The 23,403-nt window shown below is 43.0% G+C and overlaps 2 protein-coding genes across 3 annotated transcripts in view; one reads left to right on the forward strand and one right to left on the reverse strand.

The window, feature by feature from the left end:
- Nucleotides 1-13,815, reverse strand: part of NDRG4 (NDRG family member 4) — a 257,500-nt gene extending 243,685 nt beyond the window's left edge. The window contains exon 1 of one of the 2 annotated variants that reach the window (XM_069739584.1): nt 13,560-13,815. In XM_069739584.1, the coding sequence (XP_069595685.1) occupies nt 13,560-13,710 (151 nt within the window). In that variant the 5' untranslated portion in view covers nt 13,711-13,815. The remainder of the gene's footprint in view (nt 1-13,559) is intronic. The other variant, XM_069739583.1, reaches the window with a different exon arrangement.
- Nucleotides 13,802-23,403, forward strand: part of ZNF319 (zinc finger protein 319) — a 44,849-nt gene continuing 35,247 nt past the window's right edge. Inside the window, exon 1 of the mRNA XM_069739582.1 lies at nt 13,802-13,935. The gene's annotated coding sequence lies outside the window, so the exon portion shown is untranslated. The remainder of the gene's footprint in view (nt 13,936-23,403) is intronic.

Raw genomic sequence — 23,403 nt, forward strand, 5'->3', positions numbered from 1 at the left:
TATACTATATACAGGAGAGATGACACAGGTATATACTATATACAGGAGGAGATGACACACAGGTATATACTATATACAGGAGGAGATGACACACAGGTATATACTATATACAGGAGGAGATGACAGATATATACTATATACAGGAGGAGATGACAGATATATACTATATACAGGAGGAGATGACACTGGTGTATACTATATACAGGAGGAGATGACACAGGTATATACTATATACAGGAGGAGATGACACAGATATATACTATATACAGGAGAGATGACACACACGTATATACTATATACAGGAGGAGATGACACACGTATATACTATATACAGGAGGAGATGACACAGTTATATACTATATACAGGAGAGATGACACAGGTATATATTATATACAGGAGAGATGACACAGGTATATACTATATACAGGAGGAGATGACACACAGATATATACTGTATACAGGAGAGATGACACACACGTATATACTATATACAGGAGGAGATGACACAGATATATACTATATACAGGAGAGATGACACACAGGTATATACTATATACAGGAGGAGATGACAGATATATACTATATACAGGAGGAGATGACACTGGTGTATACTATATACAGGAGGAGATGACACTGGTATATACTATATACAGGAGGAGATGACACAGATATATACTATATACAGGAGAGATGACACACACGTATATACTATATACAGGAGGAGATGACACACGTATATACTATATACAGGAGGAGATGACACAGTTATATACTATATACAGGAGAGATGACACAGGTATATATTATATACAGGAGAGATGACACAGGTATATACTATATACAGGAGGAGATGACACACAGATATATACTGTATACAGGAGAGATGACACACACGTATATACTATATACAGGAGGAGATGACACAGATATATACTATATACAGGAGAGATGACACACGTATATACTATATACAGGAGGAGATGACACATAGTTATATACTATATACAGGAGAGATGACACACGTATATACTATATACAGGAGGAGATGACACACGGATATATACTATATACAGGAGAGATGACACACGTATATACTATATACAGGAGGAGATGACACACGGATATATACTATATACAGGAGAGATGACAGGTATATACTATATACAGGAGGAGATGACAGGTATATGCTATATACAGGAGAGATGACACACACGTATATACTATATACAGGAGGAGATGACAGACAGATATATACTATATACAGGAGGAGATGACACAGGTATATACTATATACAGGAGGAGATGACACATAGTTATATACTATATACAGGAGGAGATGACACAGTTATATACTATATACAGGAGAGATGACACATAGTTATATACTATATACAGGAGGAGATGACACAGATATATACTATATACAGGAGAGATGACACAGGTATATACTATATACAGGAGGAGATGACACTGGTGTATACTATATACAGGAGGAGATGACACAGATATATACTATATACAGGAGAGATGACACAGGTATATACTATATACAGGAGGAGATGACACACAGATATATACTATATACAGGAGAGATGACACACACGTATATACTATATACAGGAGATGACACACAGATATATACTATATACAGGAGAGATGACACACACGTATATACTATATACAGGAGGAGATGACACACAGATATATACTATATACAGGAGAGATGACACACACGTATATACTATATACAGGAGGAGATGACACACGGATATATACTATATACAGGAGAGATGACACAGGTATATACTATATACAGGAGGAGATGACACAGGTATATGCTATATACAGGAGAGATGACACACGTATATACTATATACAGGAGGAGATGACAGACAGATATATACTATATACAGGAGGAGATGACACACAGGTATATACTATATATAGGAAGAGATGACACATAGTTATATACTATATACAGGAGGAGATGACACATAGTTATATACTATATACAGGAGAGATGACACACAGCAGGTATATAGTATGTACAGGGGAGATGACATACAGATATATACTATATACAGGAGATGACACACAGGTACAGTTAGGTCCATATATATTTGGACAGAGACATTTTTCTAATTTTGGTTATAGACATTACCACAATGAATTTTAAACAAAACAATTCAGATGCAGTTGATGTTCAGACTTTCAGCTTTCATTTGAGGTGATCCACATTAAAATTGGATGAAGGGTTTAGGAGTTTCAGCTCCTTAACATGTCTCATCTTTGTTCACATACTACGTATGCTGTACAGGCACTTTTCACTTATATGCACATTACTATTCATACACAGTTATTAATAATTGGTATGACTGTAATACACATCATATACCTTAATATGTTAAAGTTTATAACGTCTTGTATTTTGAATTAGGATGTATTATCACTTATATTTTTACACTTCCACATGTCTCGTATGTATTTTATTATCTAGCGTTGATATTTATTTGTGCTCTCCCTTCTTTTTTTCTCCCCCCCCCCCCCCCTATAAAATATTGGGAACATGCCCTTTGTTATTTATAACAAAGGATGGCATATGGCAGGATGGCAGCAGCACATGACAGAACGGGGGCGCAGGATGGGAGCAGCACATGACAGAGCGGGGGCGCAGGATGGGAGCAGCAAATGACAGAACGGGCGCAGGATGGCAGCAGCACATGACAGAACGGGGGCGCAGGATGGCAGCAGCACATGACAGAACGGGCGCAGGATGGGAGCAGCACATGACAGAACGGGGGCGCAGGATGGGAGCAGCACATGACAGAACGGGCGCAGGATGGCAGCAGCACATGACAGAACGGGGGCGCAGGATGGCAGCAGCACATGACAGAACGGGCGCAGGATGGGAGCAGCACATGACAGAACGGGGGCGCAGGATGGGAGCAGCACATGACAGAACGGGCGCAGGATGGCAGCAGCACATGACAGAACGGGGGCGCAGGATGGCAGCAGCACATGACAGAACGGGGGCGCAGGATGGTAGCAGCATATGACAGAACGGGCGCAGGATGGTAGCAGCACATGACAGAACGGGGGCGCAGGATGGGAACAGCACATGACAGAACGGGGGCGCAGGATGGTAGCAGCATATGACAGAACGGGCGCAGGATGGTAGCAGCATATGACAGAACGGGCGCAGGATGGTAGCAGCATATGACAGAATGGGCGCAGGATGGTAGCAGCATATGACAGAATGGGCGCAGGATGGCAGCAGCACATGACAGAATGGGCGCAGGATGGCAGCAGCACATGACAGAACGGGGGCGCAGGATGGCAGCAGCACATGACAGAACGGGGGCGCAGGATGGTAGCAGCACATGACAGAACGGGCGCGCAGGATGGTAGCAGCATATGACAGAACGGGCGCAGGATGGTAGCAGCACATGACAGAACGGGGGTGCAGGATGGCAGCAGCACATGACAGAACGGGGGCGCAGGATGGCAGCAGCACATGACAGAACGGGGGAGCACATGACAGAACGGAGGCGCAGGATGGGTGCAACACATGACAGAACGAGGGCGCAGGATGGGTGCAACACGATAGAATGGGGGCGCAGGATGGGTGCAACACATGACAGAACGGAGGCGCAGGATGGGTGCAACACATGACAGAACGAGGGCGCAGGATGGGTGCAACACATGATAGAATGGGGGCGCAGGATGGGTGCAACACTTGACAGAACGGGGGCGCAGGATGGGTGCAGAACATGACAGAACGGGGGCGCAGGATGGGAGCAGCACATGACAGAACGAGGGCGCAGGATGGGTGCAACACATGACAGAACGGGGACGCAGGATGGAGCAGCACATGACAGAACGGGGGCGCAGGATTGAGCAGCACATGACAGAACAGGGGCGCAGGATGGGAGCAGCATATGACAGAATGGGGGCGCAGGATGGAGCAGCACATACCAGGATGGAGACCATATACCAATATAGATGCCCGGGCGTAGAACGGGTTCAATAGCTAGTATACTGTATACAGGGGAGATGACACACAGATATATGCTATGTACAGGGGAGATGACATACAGGTATATTCTATATACAGGAGAGATGACACACAGGTATATACTATATACAGGGGAGATGACATACAGATATATACTATATACAGGAGGAGATGACACAGGTATATAGTATATACAGGAGCAGATGACACAGATATATACTATATACAGGAGGAGATGACATACAGGTATATACTATATACAGGAGATGACATACAGATATATACTATGTACAGGGGAGATGACACACAGATATATACTATATACAGGAGCAGATGACATACAGGTATATACTATATACAGAGGAGATGACATACAGGTATATACTATATATAGGGGAGATGACATACAGGTATATACTATATACAGAGGAGATGACATACAGATATATACTATGTACAGGGGAGATGACATACAGGTATATACTATATACAGAGGAGATGACACACAGGTATATACTATATACAGGAGCAGATGACATACAGGTATATACTATATACAGGAGATGACATACAGATATATACTATGTACAGGGGAGATGACACACAGATATATACTATATACAGGAGCAGATGACATACAGGTATATACTATATACAGAGGAGATGACATACAGATATATACTATGTACAGGGGAGATGACATAAAGGTATATACTATATACAGAGGAGATGACACACAGGTATATACTATATACAGGAGCAGATGACATACAGGTATATACTATATACAGAGGAGATGACACACAGGTATATACTATATACAGGAGCAGATGACATACAGGTATATACTATATACAGAGGAGATGACACACAGGTATATACTATATACAGAGGAGATGACACACAGATATATACTATGTACAGGGGAGATGACATACAGGTATACAGTTAGGGCCAGAAATATTTGGACAGTGACACAATTTTCGCGAGTTGGGCTCTGCATGCCACCACATTGGATTTGAAATGAAACCTCTACAACAGAATTCAAGTGCAGGTTGTAACGTTTAATTTGAAGGGTTGAACAAAAATATCTGATAGAAAATGTAGGAATTGTACACATTTCTTTACAAACACTCCACATTTTAGGAGGTCAAAAGTAATTGGACAAATAAACATAACCCAAACAAAATATTTTTATTTTCAATATTTTGTTGCAAATCCTTTGGAGGCAATCACTGCCTTAAGTCTGGAACCCATGGACATCACCAAACGCTGGGTTTCCTCCTTCTTAATGCTTTGCCAGGCCTTTACAGCCGCAGCCTTCAGGTCTTGCTTGTTTGTGGGTCTTTCCGTCTTAAGTCTGGATTTGAGCAAGTGAAATGCATGCTCAATTGGGTTTAGATCTGGAGATTGACTTGGCCATTGCAGAATGTTCCACTTTTTGGCACTCATGAACTCCTGGGTAGCTTTGGCTGTATGCTTGGGGTCATTGTCCATCTGTACTATGAAGCGCCGTCCAATCAACTTTGCAGCATTTGGCTGAATCTGGGCTGAAAGTATATCCCGGTACACTTCAGAATTCATCCGGCTACTCTTGTCTGCTCTTATGTCATCAATAAACACAAGTGACCCAGTGCCATTGAAAGCCATGCATGCCCATGCCATCACGTTGCCTCCACCATGTTTTACAGAGGATGTGGTGTGCCTTGGATCATGTGCCGTTCCCTTTCTTCTCCCCATCATTCTGGTACAGGTTGATCTTTGTCTCATCTGTCCATAGAATACTTTTCCAGAACTGAGCTGGCTTCTTGAGGTGTTTTTCTGTCTATTTTTGGCATTGATGAATGGTTTGCATCTAGATGTGAACCCTTTGTATTTACTGTCATGGAGTCTTCTCTTTACTGTTGACTTAGAGACAGATACACCTACTTCACTGAGAGTGTTCTGGACTTCAGTTGATGTTGTGAACGGGTTCTTCTTCACCAAAGTAAGTATGCGGCGATCATCCACCACTGTTGTCATCCGTGGACGCCCAGGCCTTTTTGAGTTCCCAAGCTCACCAGTCAATTCCTTTTTTCTCAGAATGTCCCCAACTGTTGATTTTGCTACTCCAAGCATGTCTGCTATCTCTCTGATGGATTTTTTCTTTTTTTTCAGCCTCAGGATGTTCTGCTTCACCTCAATTGAGAGTTCCTTTGACCGCATGTTGTCTGCTCACAGCAACAGCTTCCAAATGCAAAACCACACACCTGGAATCCACCCCTGACCTTTTAACTACTTCATTGATTACAGGTTAACGAGGGAGACGCCTTCAGAGTTAATTGCAGCCCTTAGAGTCCATTGTCCAATTACTTTTGGTCCCTTGAAAAAGAGGACGCTATGCATTACAGAGCTATGATTCCTAAACCCTTTCTCCGATTTGGATGTGGAAACTATCATATTGCAGCTGGGAGTGTGCACTTTCAGCCCATATCTACTATATAAAGCTGTGTGTGTGTGTGTGTCCGGGATTGACATCTGCACCGTCGCAGCTACAGCCACAAAATTTTGCACAGTCACATGTCTGGACCCTGAGAGCGTCATAGGCTATGTTGTGAGGTGAAATTTTAACCCCGCGCTTTCCAATTCACCAAACAATTTTGCCCCTATCTACATAATGGGGAAAAAAGTGAAAGGAAAAGTGTTGGGGGCAAATTGACAGCTGCCAGATGTGAACAAGGGGGACTTAAAGAATGAGAGCAATGGCGCCAAAGAGTATATACCGTACAGTTGCTAAGGTGGGGCCCCGACATGGGATACTCACCACACACGGGGATATGAACACACACAAAATGCGCCACACACTACCACGTGCTTGAACACATATACCACCCTCAGCACACATTTCACCAACCTCGCCACATAAAAGTCGAAACACAAAAGTCGCCACTCAAAACTCGCCACGCGCAGAACTCGCCACATGCAAAAACTAGGCTCTTGCAAAACTCACCATAAGTGCAAAATTCTCCTCATGGAAAACTCGCCACACGCAAAACTTGCACACGCGGAAAAATTGCCACATGTACAAAAGTTGCAACACATGCAAAAGTTGCCTCACACAAAACTTGCACATACTCAAAAGGCACCAGACATAAAACTCACCACGCGCAAAACTCGCCATGCGCAAATCTTGCTGCACAGAACTTGCTACACTAACCTGTCACATGCAACTCGACACACAAAAAGTTGCTACACGCATGTTGCCACACAAAACTCATCTCACAAAAGTCGCTACATGCATGTCGCCACACACAACTCAACACACACAACTTGACAAACGAAACTCGCCCTAAAACACACACAAGTCTGGTATTATCCTTCAAAAATAAAAATCTGATTAATAAGCAGACAAACTACAACAAATGTACCATATAGGAAATACGGCAGCTGTCAGTCACATGACCTGTCTATTATGTGTATGTGTGAGCTAATATATACTGCCAGGGGGACGGCTTCCTGTTGGCTGGAGATATATCAGGCTGCCAATTTAGCTTACAAATACTGAGGTAAAAATACTGAGCAAATAACATGTGAACGCGGTCTAATACAGGAGGAGATGACATACAGGTATATACTATGTACAGGAGAGATGGCACACAGATATATACTATATAGAGGAGGAGATGACACACAGGTACATACTATATAGAGGAGGAGGTGACATACAGGTACATATATATACAGGAGGAGATGACATACAGGTATATACTATATACAGGAAGAGATGACATACAGGTATATGCTATATATAGGAGCAGATTACCTACAGGTATATACTATATACAGGAGGAGATGACACACAGATATATACTATATACAGGAGAGATGACACACAGGTATATACTATATAGAGGAGGAGATGACATATAGGTACATATATATACAGGAGGAGATGACATACAGGTATATACTATATACAGGAGGAGATGACCTACAGGTATATGCTATATATAGGAGCAGATTACCTACAGGTATATACTATATACAGGAGATGACACACAGATATATACTATATACAGGAGGAGATGACACACAGGTATATACTATATACAGGAGCAGATTACCTACAGGTATATACTATATACAGGAGGAGATGACATACAGGTATATACTATATAGAGGAGGATATGACATACAGGTACATATATATACAGGAGGAGATGACATACAGGTATATACTATATACAGGAGGAGATGACATACAGGTATATGCTATATATAGAAGATGACATGCAGGTATATACTATATGCAGGAGGAGATGACACAGGTATATACTATATAGAGGAGGAGATGACATACAGGTACATACTATATACAGGAGGAGATGACACACAGGTATATACTATATACAGGAGAGATGACACACAGGTATATACTATATAGAGGAGATGACATATAGGTACATATATATACAGGAGGAGATGACATACAGGTATATACTATATACAGGAGGAGATGACATACAGGTATATGCTATATATAGGAGCAAATTACCTACAGGTATATACTATATACAGGAGGAGATGACACACAGATATATACTATATACAGGAGGAGATGACACACAGGTATATACTATATACAGGAGCAGATGACCTACAGGTATATACTATATACAGGAGGAGATGACATACAGGTATATACACTATATAGAGGAGGATATTACATACAGGTACATATATATACAGGAGGAGATGACATACAGGTATATACTATATACAGGAGGAGATGACATACAGGTATATGCTATATATAGAAGATGACATGCAGGTATATACTATATGCAGGAGGAGATGACACAGGTATATACTATATAGAGGAGGAGATGACATACAGGTACATACTATATACAGGAGGAGATGACACACAGGTATAGACTATATACAGGAGAGATGACACACGTATATACTATATAGAGGAGGAGATGACACACAGGTATATACTATATACAGGAGCAGATTACCTACAGGTATATACTATATACAGGAGAGATGACACAGGTACATATATATTCAGGAGGAGATGACATACAGGTATATACTATATACAGGAGGAGATGACATACAGGTATATGCTATATATAGAAGATGACATGCAGGTGTATACTATATGCAGGAGGAGATGACACTCAGATATATACTGTATACAGGGGAGATGACACACAGGTATATACTATATACAGGAGGAGATGACATACAGGTATATGCTATATATAGAAGATGACATGCAGGTATATACTATATGCAGGAGGAAATGACACTCAGATATATACTATATACAGGGGAGATGACACAGGTATATACTATATACAGGAGGAGATGACATACAGGTATATACTATATATAGAAGGAGATGACATTCAGGTATATACTATATATAGGGGAGATGACACACAGCAGGTATATACTATATACAGGGGAGATGACATACAGGTATATACTATATACAGGGGAGATGACACAGGTATATACCTTATACAGGAGGAGATGACATACAGGTATATACTATATATAGAAGATGACATTCAGGTATATACTATATATAGGGGAGATGACACACAGCAGGTATATACTATATACAGGGGAGATGACATACAGGTATATACTATATACAGGGGAGATGACACACAGGTATATACCTTATACAGGAGGAGATGACATACAGGTATATACTATATATAGAAGGAGATGACATTCAGGTATATACTATATATAGGGGAGATGACACAGCAGGTATATACTATATACAGGGGAGATGACATACAGGTATATACTATATACAGGAGAGGACATACAGGTGTATACTATATATAAGGGAGATGTCAAACATGTATATACTGAGGTGAAAATGAAAAGGTGTGAGTGCAAAATGAGAGAAGTGATGAAAAATAGTGGAGTGATCGGAAAATGACAGATGTGAGGTCGAAATGACAAGTGTTAGGCGGGAATGAGAGGAGTGAGGGGGAAAATGAGAGGTGTGAGGGGGAAAATGAGAGGTGTGAGGGGGAAAATGAGAGGTGTGAGGGGGAAAATGAGAGGTGTGAGGGGGAAAATGAGAGGTGTGAGGGGGAAAATCAGAGGTGTGAGGGGGAAAATGAGAGGTGTGAGGGGGAAAATGAGAGATGTGAGGGGGAAAATGAGAGATGTGAGGGGGAAAATGAGAGATGTGAAGGGGAAAATGAGAGGTGTGAGGGGGAAAATGAGAGGTGTGAGGGGGAAAATGAGAGATGTGATGGGAAAATGAGAGACGTGAGGTGCTATAACTAACCACAGATATTTACTATGCCCAGGCAACGCCGGGCTCTTCAGCTAGTTATATATATATAATTGTATTTCTGAACATGTTTTTGTAAACAGCTTAAATAACAAAACTTGTGTCACTGTCCAAATATTTCTGGCCCTAACTGTATATATATATATATATTCACTGTCCAAATATTTCTGGCCCTAACTGTATATATATATATATATATATATATATATATATATATATATATATATATATATATATATATATATATATATATATATATATAGGAGATGACAAACATGTATATACTGAGGTGAAAATGAAAAGTTGTGAGTGAAAAATGAGAGGAGTGAGGGAGAAAATGAGAGATGTGAGGGGGAAAATGAGAGGTGTGAGGGAGAAAATGAGAGATGTGAGGGGGAAAATGAGAGGTGTGAGGGGGAAAATGAGAGGTGTGAGGGGGAAAATGAGAGATGTGAGGGGGAAAATGAGAGATGTGAGGGGGAAAATGAGAGATGTGAGGGGGAAAATGAGAGATGTGAGGGGGAAAATGAGAGATGTGAGGGGGAAAATGAGAGATGTGAGGGGGAAAATGAGAGATGTGAGGGGGAAAATGAGAGGTGTGAGGGGGAAAATGAGAGGTGTGAGGGGGAAAATGAGAGGTGTGAGGGGGAAAATGAGAGGTGTGAGGGGGAAAATGAGAGGTGTGAGGGGGAAAATGAGAGGTGTGAGGGGGAAAATGAGAGGTGTGAGGGGGAAAATGAGAGGTGTGAGGTGGAAAATGAGAGGTGTGAGGGGGAAAATGAGAGATGTGAGAGGGAAAATGAGAGATGTGAGGGGGAAAATGAGAGGTGTGAGGGGGAAAATGAGAGGTGTGAGGGGGAAAATGAGAGATGTGAGGGGGAAAATGAGAGGTGTGAGGGGGAAAATGAGAGATGTGAGGGGGAAAATGAGAGATGTGAGGGGGAAAATGAGAGATGTGAGGGGGAAAATGAGAGATGTGAGGGGGAAAATGAGAGATGTGAGAGGGAAAATGAGAGATGTGAGGGGGAAAATGAGAGATGTGAGAGGGAAAATGAGAGATGTGAGGGGGAAAATGAGAGGTGTGAGGGAGAAAATGAGAGATGTGAGGGGGAAAATGAGAGGTGTGAGGGGGAAAATGAGAGGTGTGAGGGGGAAAATGAGAGATGTGAGGGGGAAAATGAGAGATGTGAGGGGGAAAATGAGAGATGTGAGGGGGAAAATGAGAGATGTGAGGGGGAAAATGAGAGGTGTGAGGGAGAAAATGAGAGATGTGAGGGGGAAAATGAGAGGTGTGAGGGGGAAAATGAGAGGTGTGAGGGGGAAAATGAGAGGTGTGAGGGGGAAAATGAGAGGTGTGAGGGGGAAAATGAGAGATGTGAGGGGGAAAATGAGAGATGTGAGGGGGAAAATGAGAGATGTGAGGGGGAAAATGAGAGATGTGAGGGGGAAAATGAGAGATGTGAGGGGGAAAATGAGAGATGTGAGGGGGAAAATGAGAGATGTGAGGGGGAAAATGAGAGGTGTGAGGGGGAAAATGAGAGGTGTGAGGGGGAAAATGAGAGGTGTGAGGGGGAAAATGAGAGGTGTGAGGGGGAAAATGAGAGGTGTGAGGGGGAAAATGAGAGGTGTGAGGGGGAAAATGAGAGGTGTGAGGGGGAAAATGAGAGGTGTGAGGGGGAAAATGAGAGGTGTGAGGGGGAAAATGAGAGATGTGAGGGGGAAAATGAGAGATGTGAGGGGGAAAATGAGAGGTGTGAGGGGGAAAATGAGAGGTGTGAGGGGGAAAATGAGAGATGTGAGGGGGAAAATGAGAGGTGTGAGGGGGAAAATGAGAGGTGTGAGGGGGAAAATGAGAGGTGTGAGGGGGAAAATGAGAGGTGTGAGGGGGAAAATGAGAGATGTGAGGGGGAAAATGAGAGATGTGAGGGGGAAAATGAGAGGTGTGAGGGGGAAAATGAGAGATGTGAGGGGGAAAATGAGAGATGTGAGAGGGAAAATGAGAGATGTGAGGGGGAAAATGAGAGATGTGAGAGGGAAAATGAGAGATGTGAGGGGGAAAATGAGAGGTGTGAGGGGGAAAATGAGAGGTGTGAGGGGGAAAATGAGAGGTGTGAGGGGGAAAATGAGAGGTGTGAGGGGGAAAATGAGAGGTGTGAGGGGGAAAATGAGAGGTGTGAGGGGGAAAATGAGAGGTGTGAGGGGGAAAATGAGAGGTGTGAGGGGGAAAATGAGAGGTGTGAGGGGGAAAATGAGAGGTGTGAGGGGGAAAATGAGAGGTGTGAGGGGGAAAATGAGAGGTGTGAGGGGGAAAATGAGAGGTGTGAGGGGGAAAATGAGAGATGTGAGGGGGAAAATGAGAGGTGTGAGGGGGAAAATGAGAGATGTGAGGGGGAAAATGAGAGATGTGAGGGGGAAAATGAGAGGTGTGAGGGGGAAAATGAGAGGTGTGAGGGGGAAAATGAGAGATGTGAGGGGGAAAATGAGAGGTGTGAGGGGGAAAATGAGAGATGTGAGGGGGAAAATGAGAGATGTGAGGGGGAAAATGAGAGGTGTGAGGGGGAAAATGAGAGATGTGAGGGGGAAAATGAGAGATGTGAGAGGGAAAATGAGAGATGTGAGGGGGAAAATGAGAGATGTGAGAGGGAAAATGAGAGATGTGAGGGGGAAAATGAGAGGTGTGAGGGGGAAAATGAGAGATGTGAGGGGGAAAATGAGAGGTGTGAGGGGGAAAATGAGAGGTGTGAGGGGGAAAATGAGAGGTGTGAGGGGGAAAATGAGAGGTGTGAGGGGGAAAATGAGAGGTGTGAGGGGGAAAATGAGAGGCGTGAGGTGCTATAACTAACCACAGATATTTACTATGCCCAGGCAACGTTGGGCTCTTCAGCTAGTTATATATATAATTGTATTTCTGAACATGTTTTTGTAAACAGCTAAAATAACAAAACTTGTGTCACTGTCCAAATATTTCTGGCCCTAACTGTGTGTATATATATATATATATATATATATATATATATATATATATATATATATATATATATATATATATGGGAGATGACAAACATGTATATACTGAGGTGAAAATGAAAGCTGTGATTGGGAACATGTGAGGTGCTATAACTACCACAGATATTCAGTATCCCCAGGCACCGCCGGGCTCTTCAGCTAGTATATATATATATACAGTTACGCCCTGTCCCCTCACATTCCTCGTACATGACGCCACTTACCGGCGTGTGACACAGCAGCACCGGGGGCACCAGGAGCAGCAGCCGGAGTCCGGGTCACCGAGCACAGAACTGCCGCCCGGAAGCCGCATGTCCTCAGGTGAGCGATGAGCGGGAATGGCGGCACCGTGTATGGCGCGGAGGACACCGCCATGATGCTGCGCGCCTCCTGCAGGTGACAGCCGGTACTGCACCCCCCGTACTCCCCGGCTGCTGCTGCTGCTGCTGCTCCTGGCGCCGTTTCCCGGTCTCCTCCCCGGTGTCCGGTAGGGGGCGGTCCTCCCTCCTGGCTCCGCCCATCATATTCTGCTACTACCGGAGCAACGTCCGACCGGATCCGCCGTCTCCTCCCTTCTGTCCCGGTCTTAGCGGTGATCAGGTAACGAGCGGCGGCTTCTAGGTCAGGAAAGTCCCCGGCACCGGCCTAGTGCGGAACTAATATATATATATATATATACTGCCCCCTGTATACCGCTATATATATACTGCCCCGTGTATACCGCTATATATATATATACTGCCCCCTGTATACCGCTATATATATACTGCCCCCTGTATACCGCTATATATATACTGCCCCCTGTATACCGCTATATATATATATACTGCCCCCTGTATACCGCTATATATATACTGCCCCCTGTATACCGCTATATATATACTGCCCCCTGTATACCGCTATATATATACTGCCCCCTGTATACCGCTATATATATATACTGCCCCCTGTATACCGCTATATATATACTGCCCCCTGTATACCGCTATATATATACTGCCCCCTGTATACCGCTATATATACTGCCCCCTGTATACCGCTATATATACTGCCCCCTGTATACCGCTATATATATATACTGCCCCCTGTATACCGCTATATATATACTGCCCCGTGTATACCGCTATATATATACTGCCCCGTGTATACCGCTATATATACTGCCCCCTGTATACCGCTATATATATACTGCCCCCTGTATACCGCTATATATACTGCCCCGTGTATACCGCTATATATACTGCCCCCTGTATACCGCTATATATATATATACTGCCCCCTGTATACCGCTATATATATACTGCCCCCTGTATACCGCTATATATATACTGCCCCCTGTATACCGCTATATATATACTGCCCCCTGTATACCGCTATATATATATATATACTGCCCCCTGTATACCGCTATATATATACTGCCCCCTGTATACCGCTATATATATACTGCCCCCTGTATACCGCTATATATATACTGCCCCCTGTATACCGCTATATATATATACTGCCCCCTGTATACCGCTATATATATACTGCCCCCTGTATACCGCTATATATATACTGCCCCCTGTATACCGCTATATATACTGCCCCCTGTATACCGCTATATATACTGCCCCCTGTATACCGCTATATATATATACTGCCCCCTGTATACCGCTATATATATACTGCCCCGTGTATACCGCTATATATATACTGCCCCCTGTATACCGCTATATATACTGCCCCCTGTATACCGCTATATATATACTGCCCCCTGTATACCGCTATATATACTGCCCCGTGTATACCGCTATATATACTGCCCCCTGTATACCGCTATATATACTGCCCCCTGTATACCGCTATATATATACTGCCCCCTTTTATACCGTTATTTATATACTGCTCCCTGTATACCGCTATATATACTGCCCCCTGTATACCGCTATATATATACTGCCCCGTGTATACCGCTATATATATACTGCCCCCTGTATACCGCTATATATACTGCCCCCTGTATACCGCTATATATACTGCCCCCTGTATACCGCTATATATACTGCCCCCTGTATACCGCTATATATACTGCCCCCTGTATACCGCTATATATATACTGCCCCCTGTATACCGCTATATATACTGCCCCCTGTATACCGCTATATATATACTGCCCCGTGTATACCGCTATATATATATATACTGCCCCCTGTATACCGCTATATATATACTGCCCCCTGTATACCGCTATATATATACTGCCCCCTGTATACCGCTATATATATACTGCCCCCTGTATACCGCTATATATATATATACTGCCCCCTGTATACCGCTATATATATACTGCCCCCTGTATACCGCTATATATATACTGCCCCCTGTATACCGCTATATATATACTGCCCCCTGTATACCGCTATATATATATACTGCCCCCTGTATACCGCTATATATATACTGCCCCCTGTATACCGCTATATATATACTGCCCCCTGTATACCGCTATATATACTGCCCCCTGTATACCGCTATATATACTGCCCCCTGTATACCGCTATATATATATACTGCCCCCTGTATACCGCTATATATATACTGCCCCGTGTATACCGCTATATATATACTGCCCCGTGTATACCGCTATATATACTGCCCCCTGTATACCGCTATATATATACTGCCCCCTGTATACCGCTATATATACTGCCCCGTGTATACCGCTATATATACTGCCCCCTGTATACCGCTATATATATATATACTGCCCCCTGTATACCGCTATATATATACTGCCCCCTGTATACCGCTATATATATACTGCCCCCTGTATACCGCTATATATATACTGCCCCCTGTATACCGCTATATATATATATACTGCCCCCTGTATACCGCTATATATATACTGCCCCCTGTATACCGCTATATATATACTGCCCCCTGTATACCGCTATATATATACTGCCCCCTGTATACCGCTATATATATATACTGCCCCCTGTATACCGCTATATATATACTGCCCCCTGTATACCGCTATATATATACTGCCCCCTGTATACCGCTATATATACTGCCCCCTGTATACCGCTATATATACTGCCCCCTGTATACCGCTATATATATATACTGCCCCCTGTATACCGCTATATATATACTGCCCCGTGTATACCGCTATATATATACTGCCCCCTGTATACCGCTATATATACTGCCCCCTGTATACCGCTATATATATACTGCCCCCTGTATACCGCTATATATACTGCCCCGTGTATACCGCTATATATACTGCCCCCTGTATACCGCTATATATACTGCCCCCTGTATACCGCTATATATATACTGCCCCCTTTTATACCGTTATTTATATACTGCTCCCTGTATACCGCTATATATACTGCCCCCTGTATACCGCTATATATATACTGCCCCGTGTATACCGCTATATATATACTGCCCCCTGTATACCGCTATATATACTGCCCCCTGTATACCGCTATATATACTGCCCCCTGTATACCGCTATATATACTGCCCCCTGTATACCGCTATATATACTGCCCCCTGTATACCGCTATATATATACTGCCCCCTGTATACCGCTATATATACTGCCCCCTGTATACCGCTATATATATACTGCCCCGTGTATACCGCTATATATATATATACTGCCCCCTGTATACCGCTATATATATACTGCCCCCTGTATACCGCTATATATATACTGCCCCCTGTATACCGCTATATATATACTGCCCCCTGTATACCGCTATATATATATATACTGCCCCCTGTATACCGCTATATATATACTGCCCCCTGTATACCGCTATATATATACTGCCCCCTGTATACCGCTATATATATATACTGCCCCCTGTATACCGCTATATATATACTGCCCCCTGTATACCGCTATATATATACTGCCCCCTGTATACCGCTATATATACTGCCCCCTGTATACCGCTATATATACTGCCCCCTGTATACCGCTATATATATATATACTGCCCCCTGTATACCGCTATATATATACTGCCCCGTGTATACCGCTATATATATACTGCCCCCTGTATACCGCTATATATACTGCCCCCTGTATACCGCTATATATATACTGCCCCCTGTATACCGCTATATATACTGCCCCGTGTATACCGCTATATATACTGCCCCCTGTATACCGCTATATATACTGCCCCCTGTATACCGCTATATATATACTGCCCCCTTTTATACCGTTATTTATATACTGCTCCCTGTATACCGCTATATATACTGCCCCCTGTATACCGCTATATATATACTGCCCCGTGTATACCGCTATATATATACTGCCCCCTGTATACCGCTATATATACTGCCCCCTGTATACCGCTATATATACTGCCCCCTGTATACCGCTATATATACTGCCCCCTGTATACCGCTATATATACTGCCCCCTGTATACCGCTATATATATACTGCCCCCTGTATACCGCTATATATACTGCCCCCTGTATACCGCTATATATATACTGCCCCCTGTATACCGCTATATATACTGCCCCCTGTATACCGCTATATATATACTGCCCCCTGTATACCGCTATATATACTGCCCCCTGTATACCGCTATATATACTGCCCCCTGTATACCGCTATATATACTGCCCCCTGTATACCGCTATATATATACTGCCCCCTGTATACCGCTATATATATACTGCCCCCTGTATACCGCTATATATATACTGCCCCCTGTATACCGCTATATATATACTGCCCCCTGTATACCGCTATATATACTGCCCCCTGTATACCGCTATATATATACTGCCCCCTGTATACCGCTATATATATACTGCCCCCTGTATACCGCTATATATATACTGCCCCCTGTATACCGCTATATATATACTGCCCCCTGTATACCGCTATATATATACTGCCCCCTGTATACCGCTATATATATACTGCCCCCTGTATACCGCTATATATATACTGCCCCCTGTATACCGCTATATATATATACTGCCCCCTGTATACCGCTATATATATACTGCCCCTGTATACCGCTATATATACTGCCCCCTGTATACCGCTATATATACTGCCCCCTGTATACCGCTATATATATACTGCCCCCTGTATACCGCTATATATATACTGCCCCCTGTATACCGCTATATATATATACTGCCCCCTGTATACCGCTATATATATACTGCCCCTGTATACCGCTATATATACTGCCCCCTGTATACCGCTATATATACTGCCCCCTGTATACCGCTATATATATACTGCCCCCTGTATACCGCTATATATATACTGCCCCGTGTATACCGCTATATATATATATACTGCCCCTGTATACCGCTATATATATACTGCCCCCTGTATACCGCTATATATATACTGCCCCCTGTATACCGCTATATATATACTGCCCCCTGTATACCGCTATATATATACTGCCCCCTGTATACCGCTATATATATACTGCCCCCTGTATACCGCTATATATATACTGCCCCCTGTATACCGCTATATATATACTGCCCCCTGTATACCGCTATATATACTGCCCCCTGTATACCGCTATATATACTGCCCCCTGTATACCGCTATATATATACTGCCCCCTGTATACCGCTATATATACTGCCCCCTGTATACCGCTATATATACTGCCCCCTGTATACCGCTATATATACTGCCCCCTGTATACCGCTATATATATACTGCCCCCTGTATACCGCTATATATATACTGCCCCCTGTATACCGCTATATATATACTGCCCCCTGTATACCGCTATATATATACTGCCCCCTGTATACCGCTATATATATACTGCCCCCTGTATACCGCTATATATATACTGCCCCCTGTATACCGCTATATATATACTGCCCCCTGTATACCGCTATATATATACTGCCCCCTGTATACCGCTATATATATACTGCCCCCTGTATACCGCTATATATATACTGCCCCCTGTATACCGCTATATATACTGCCCCCTGTATACCGCTATATATATACTGCCCCCTGTATACCGCTATATATATACTGCCCCCTGTATACCGCTATATATATACTGCCCCCTGTATACCGCTATATATATACTGCCCCCTGTATACCGCTATATATATACTGCCCCCTGTATACCGCTATATATATACTGCCCCCTGTATACCGCTATATATATACTGCCCCCTGTATACCGCTATATACAGGTCCTTCTCAAAAAATTAGCATATAGTGTTAAATTTCATTATTTACCATAATGTAATGATTACAATTAAACTTTCATATATTATAGATTCATTATCCACCAACTGAAATTTGTCAGGTCTTTTATTGTTTTAATACTGATGATTTTGGCATACAACTCCTGATAACCCAAAAAACCTGTCTCAATAAATTAGCATATTTCACCCATCCAATCAAATAAAAGTGTTTTTTAATAACAAACAAAAAAACCATCAAATAATAATGTTGAGTTATGCACTCAATACTTGGTGGGGAATCCTTTGGCAGAAATGACTGCTTCAATGCGGCGTGGCATGGAGGCAATCAGCCTGTGACACTGCTGAGATGTTATGGAGGCCCAGGATGCTTCAATAGCGGCCTTAAGCTCATCCAGAGTGTTGGGTCTTGCGTCTCTCAACTTTCTCTTCACAATATCCCACAGATTCTCTATGGGGTTCAGGTCAGGAGAGTTGGCAGGCCAATTGAGCACAGTAATACCATGGTCAGTAAACCATTTACCAGTGGTTTTGGCACTGTGAGCAGGTGCCAGGTCGTGCTGAAAAATGAAATCTTCATCTCCATAAAGCATTTCAGCCGATGGAAGCATGAAGTGCTCCAAAATCTCCTGATAGCTAGCTGCATTGACCCTGCCCTTGATGAAACACAGTGGACCAACACCAGCAGCTGACATGGCACCCCACACCATCACTGACTGTGGGTACTTGACACTGGACTTCAGGCATTTTGGCATTTCCTTCTCCCCAGTCTTCCTCCAGACTCTGGCACCTTGATTTCCGAATGACATGCAAAATTTGCTTTCATCAGAAAAAAGTACTTGGGACCACTTAGCAACAGTCCAGTGCTGCTTCTCTGTAGCCCAGGTCAGGCGCCTCTGCCGCTGTTTATGGTTCAAAAGTGGCTTTACCTGGGGAATGCGGCACCTGTAGCCCATTTCCTGCACACGCCTGTGCACGGTGGCTCTGGATGTTTCCACACCAGACTCAGTCCACTGCTTCCTCAGGTTCCCCAAGGTCTGGAATCGGTCCTTCTCCACAATCTTCCTCAGGGTCCGGTCTCCTCTTCTCGTTGTACAGCGTTTTCTGCCACATTGTTTCCTTCCAACAGACTTACCATTGAGGTGCCTTGATACAGCACTCTGGGAACAGCCTATTTGTTGAGAAATTTCTTTCTGGGTCTTACCCTCTTGCTTGAGGATGTCAATGATGGCCTTCTTGACATCTGTCAGGTCGCTAGTCTTACCCATGATGGGGGTTTTGAGTAATGAACCCGGCAGGTAGTTTATATAAGCCTCAGGTATCTTTTGCATGTGTTTAGAGTTAATTAGTTGATTCAGAAGATTAGGGTAATAGGTCGTTTAGAGAACCTTTTCTTGATATGCTAATTTATTGAGACAGGTTTTTTGGGTTATAAGGAGTTGTATGCCAAAATCATCAGTATTAAAAGAATAAAAGACCTGACAAATTTCAGTTGGTGGATAATGAATCTATAATATATGAAAGTTTAATTGTAATCATTACATTATGGTAAATAATGAAATTTAACACTATATGCTAATTTTTTGAGAAGGACCTGTATATACTGCCCCCTGTATACCGCTATATATATACTGCCCCCTGTATACCGCTATATATATACTGCCCCCTGTATACCGCTATATATATACTGCCCCCTGTATACCGCTATATATATACTGCCCCCTGTATACCGCTATATATATATACTGCCCCCTGTATACCGCTATATATATATACTGCCCCTGTATACCGCTATATATACTGCCCCCTGTATACCGCTATATATACTGCCCCCTGTATACCGCTATATATATACTGCCCCCTGTATACCGCTATATATATACTGCCCCCTGTATACCGCTATATATATACTGCCCCCTGTATACCGCTATATATATACTGCCCCCTGTATACCGCTATATATATACCGCCCCCTGTATACCGCTATATATATACTGCCCCCTGTGTACCGCTATATATATACTGCCCCCTGTATACCGCTATATATATACTGCCCCCTGTATACCGCTATATATACTGCCCCCTGTATACCGCTATATATACTGCCCCCTGTATACCGCTATATATATACTGCCCCCTGTATACCGCTATATATATACCGCCCCCTGTATACCGCTATATATATACCGCCCCCTGTATACCGCTATATATATACTGCCCCCTGTATACCGCTATATATATACTGCCCCCTGTATACCGCTATATATATACTGCCCCCTGTATACCGCTATATATATACTGCCCCCTGTATACCGCTATATATATACTGCCCCCTGTATACCGCTATATATATACTGCCCCCTGTATACCGCTATATATATACTGCCCCCTGTATACCGCTATATATATATACTGCCCCCTGTATACCGCTATATATATACTGCCCCCTGTATACCGCTATATATATACTGCCCCGTGTATACCGCTATATATATATATATATATATATATATATATATATATATACTGCCCCCTGTATACCGCTATATATATACTGCCCCCTGTATACCGCTATATATATATATACTGCCCCCTGTATACCGCTATATATATACTGCCCCCTGTATACCGCTATATATACTGCCCCCTGTATACCGCTATATATACTGCCCCCTGTATACCGCTATATATACTGCCCCCTGTATACCGCTATATATATACTGCCCCCTGTATACCGCTATATATACTGCCCCCTGTATACCGCTATATATACTGCCCCCTGTATACCGCTATATATATACTGCCCCCTGTATACCGCTATATATATACTGCCCCCTGTATACCGCTATATATATACTGCCCCCTGTATACCGCTATATATATACTGCCCCCTGTATACCGCTATATATATACTGCCCCCTGTATACCGCTATATATATACTGCCCCCTGTATACCGCTATATATATACTGCCCCCTGTATACCGCTATATATATACTGCCCCTGTATACCGCTATATATATACTGCCCCCTGTATACCGCTATATATATACTGCCCCCTGTATACCGCTATATATATACTGCCCCCTGTATACCGCTATATATATACTGCCCCCTGTATACCGCTATATATATACTGCCCCCTGTATACCGCTATATATACTGCCCCCTGTATACCGCTATATATACTGCCCCCTGTATACCGCTATATATACTGCCCCCTGTATACCGCTATATATACTGCCCCCTGTATACCGCTATATATATACTGCCCCCTGTATACCGCTATATATATACTGCCCCCTGTATACCGCTATATATATACTGCCCCCTGTATACCGCTATATATATACTGCCCCCTGTATACCGCTATATATATACTGCCCCCTGTATACCGCTATATATATACTGCCCCCTGTATACCGCTATATATATACTGCCCCCTGTATACCGCTATATATATACTGCCCCCTGTATACCGCTATATATATACTGCCCCCTGTATACCGCTATATATATACTGCCCCCTGTATACCGCTATATATATACTGCCCCTGTATACCGCTATATATATACTGCCCCCTGTATACCGCTATATATATACTGCCCCCTGTATACCGCTATATATATACTGCCCCCTGTATACCGCTATATATATATACTGCCCCCTGTATAGCGCTATATATATACTGCCCCCTGTATACCGCTATATATATACTGCCCCCTGTATACCGCTATATATATACTGCCCCCTGTATACCGCTATATATATACTGCCCCCTGTATACCGCTATATATATACTGCCCCCTGTATACCGCTATATATATAC

Source organism: Ranitomeya imitator, chromosome 9, assembly GCF_032444005.1.
Source record: "Ranitomeya imitator isolate aRanImi1 chromosome 9, aRanImi1.pri, whole genome shotgun sequence".
Lineage (NCBI taxonomy): Eukaryota > Metazoa > Chordata > Amphibia > Anura > Dendrobatidae > Ranitomeya > Ranitomeya imitator.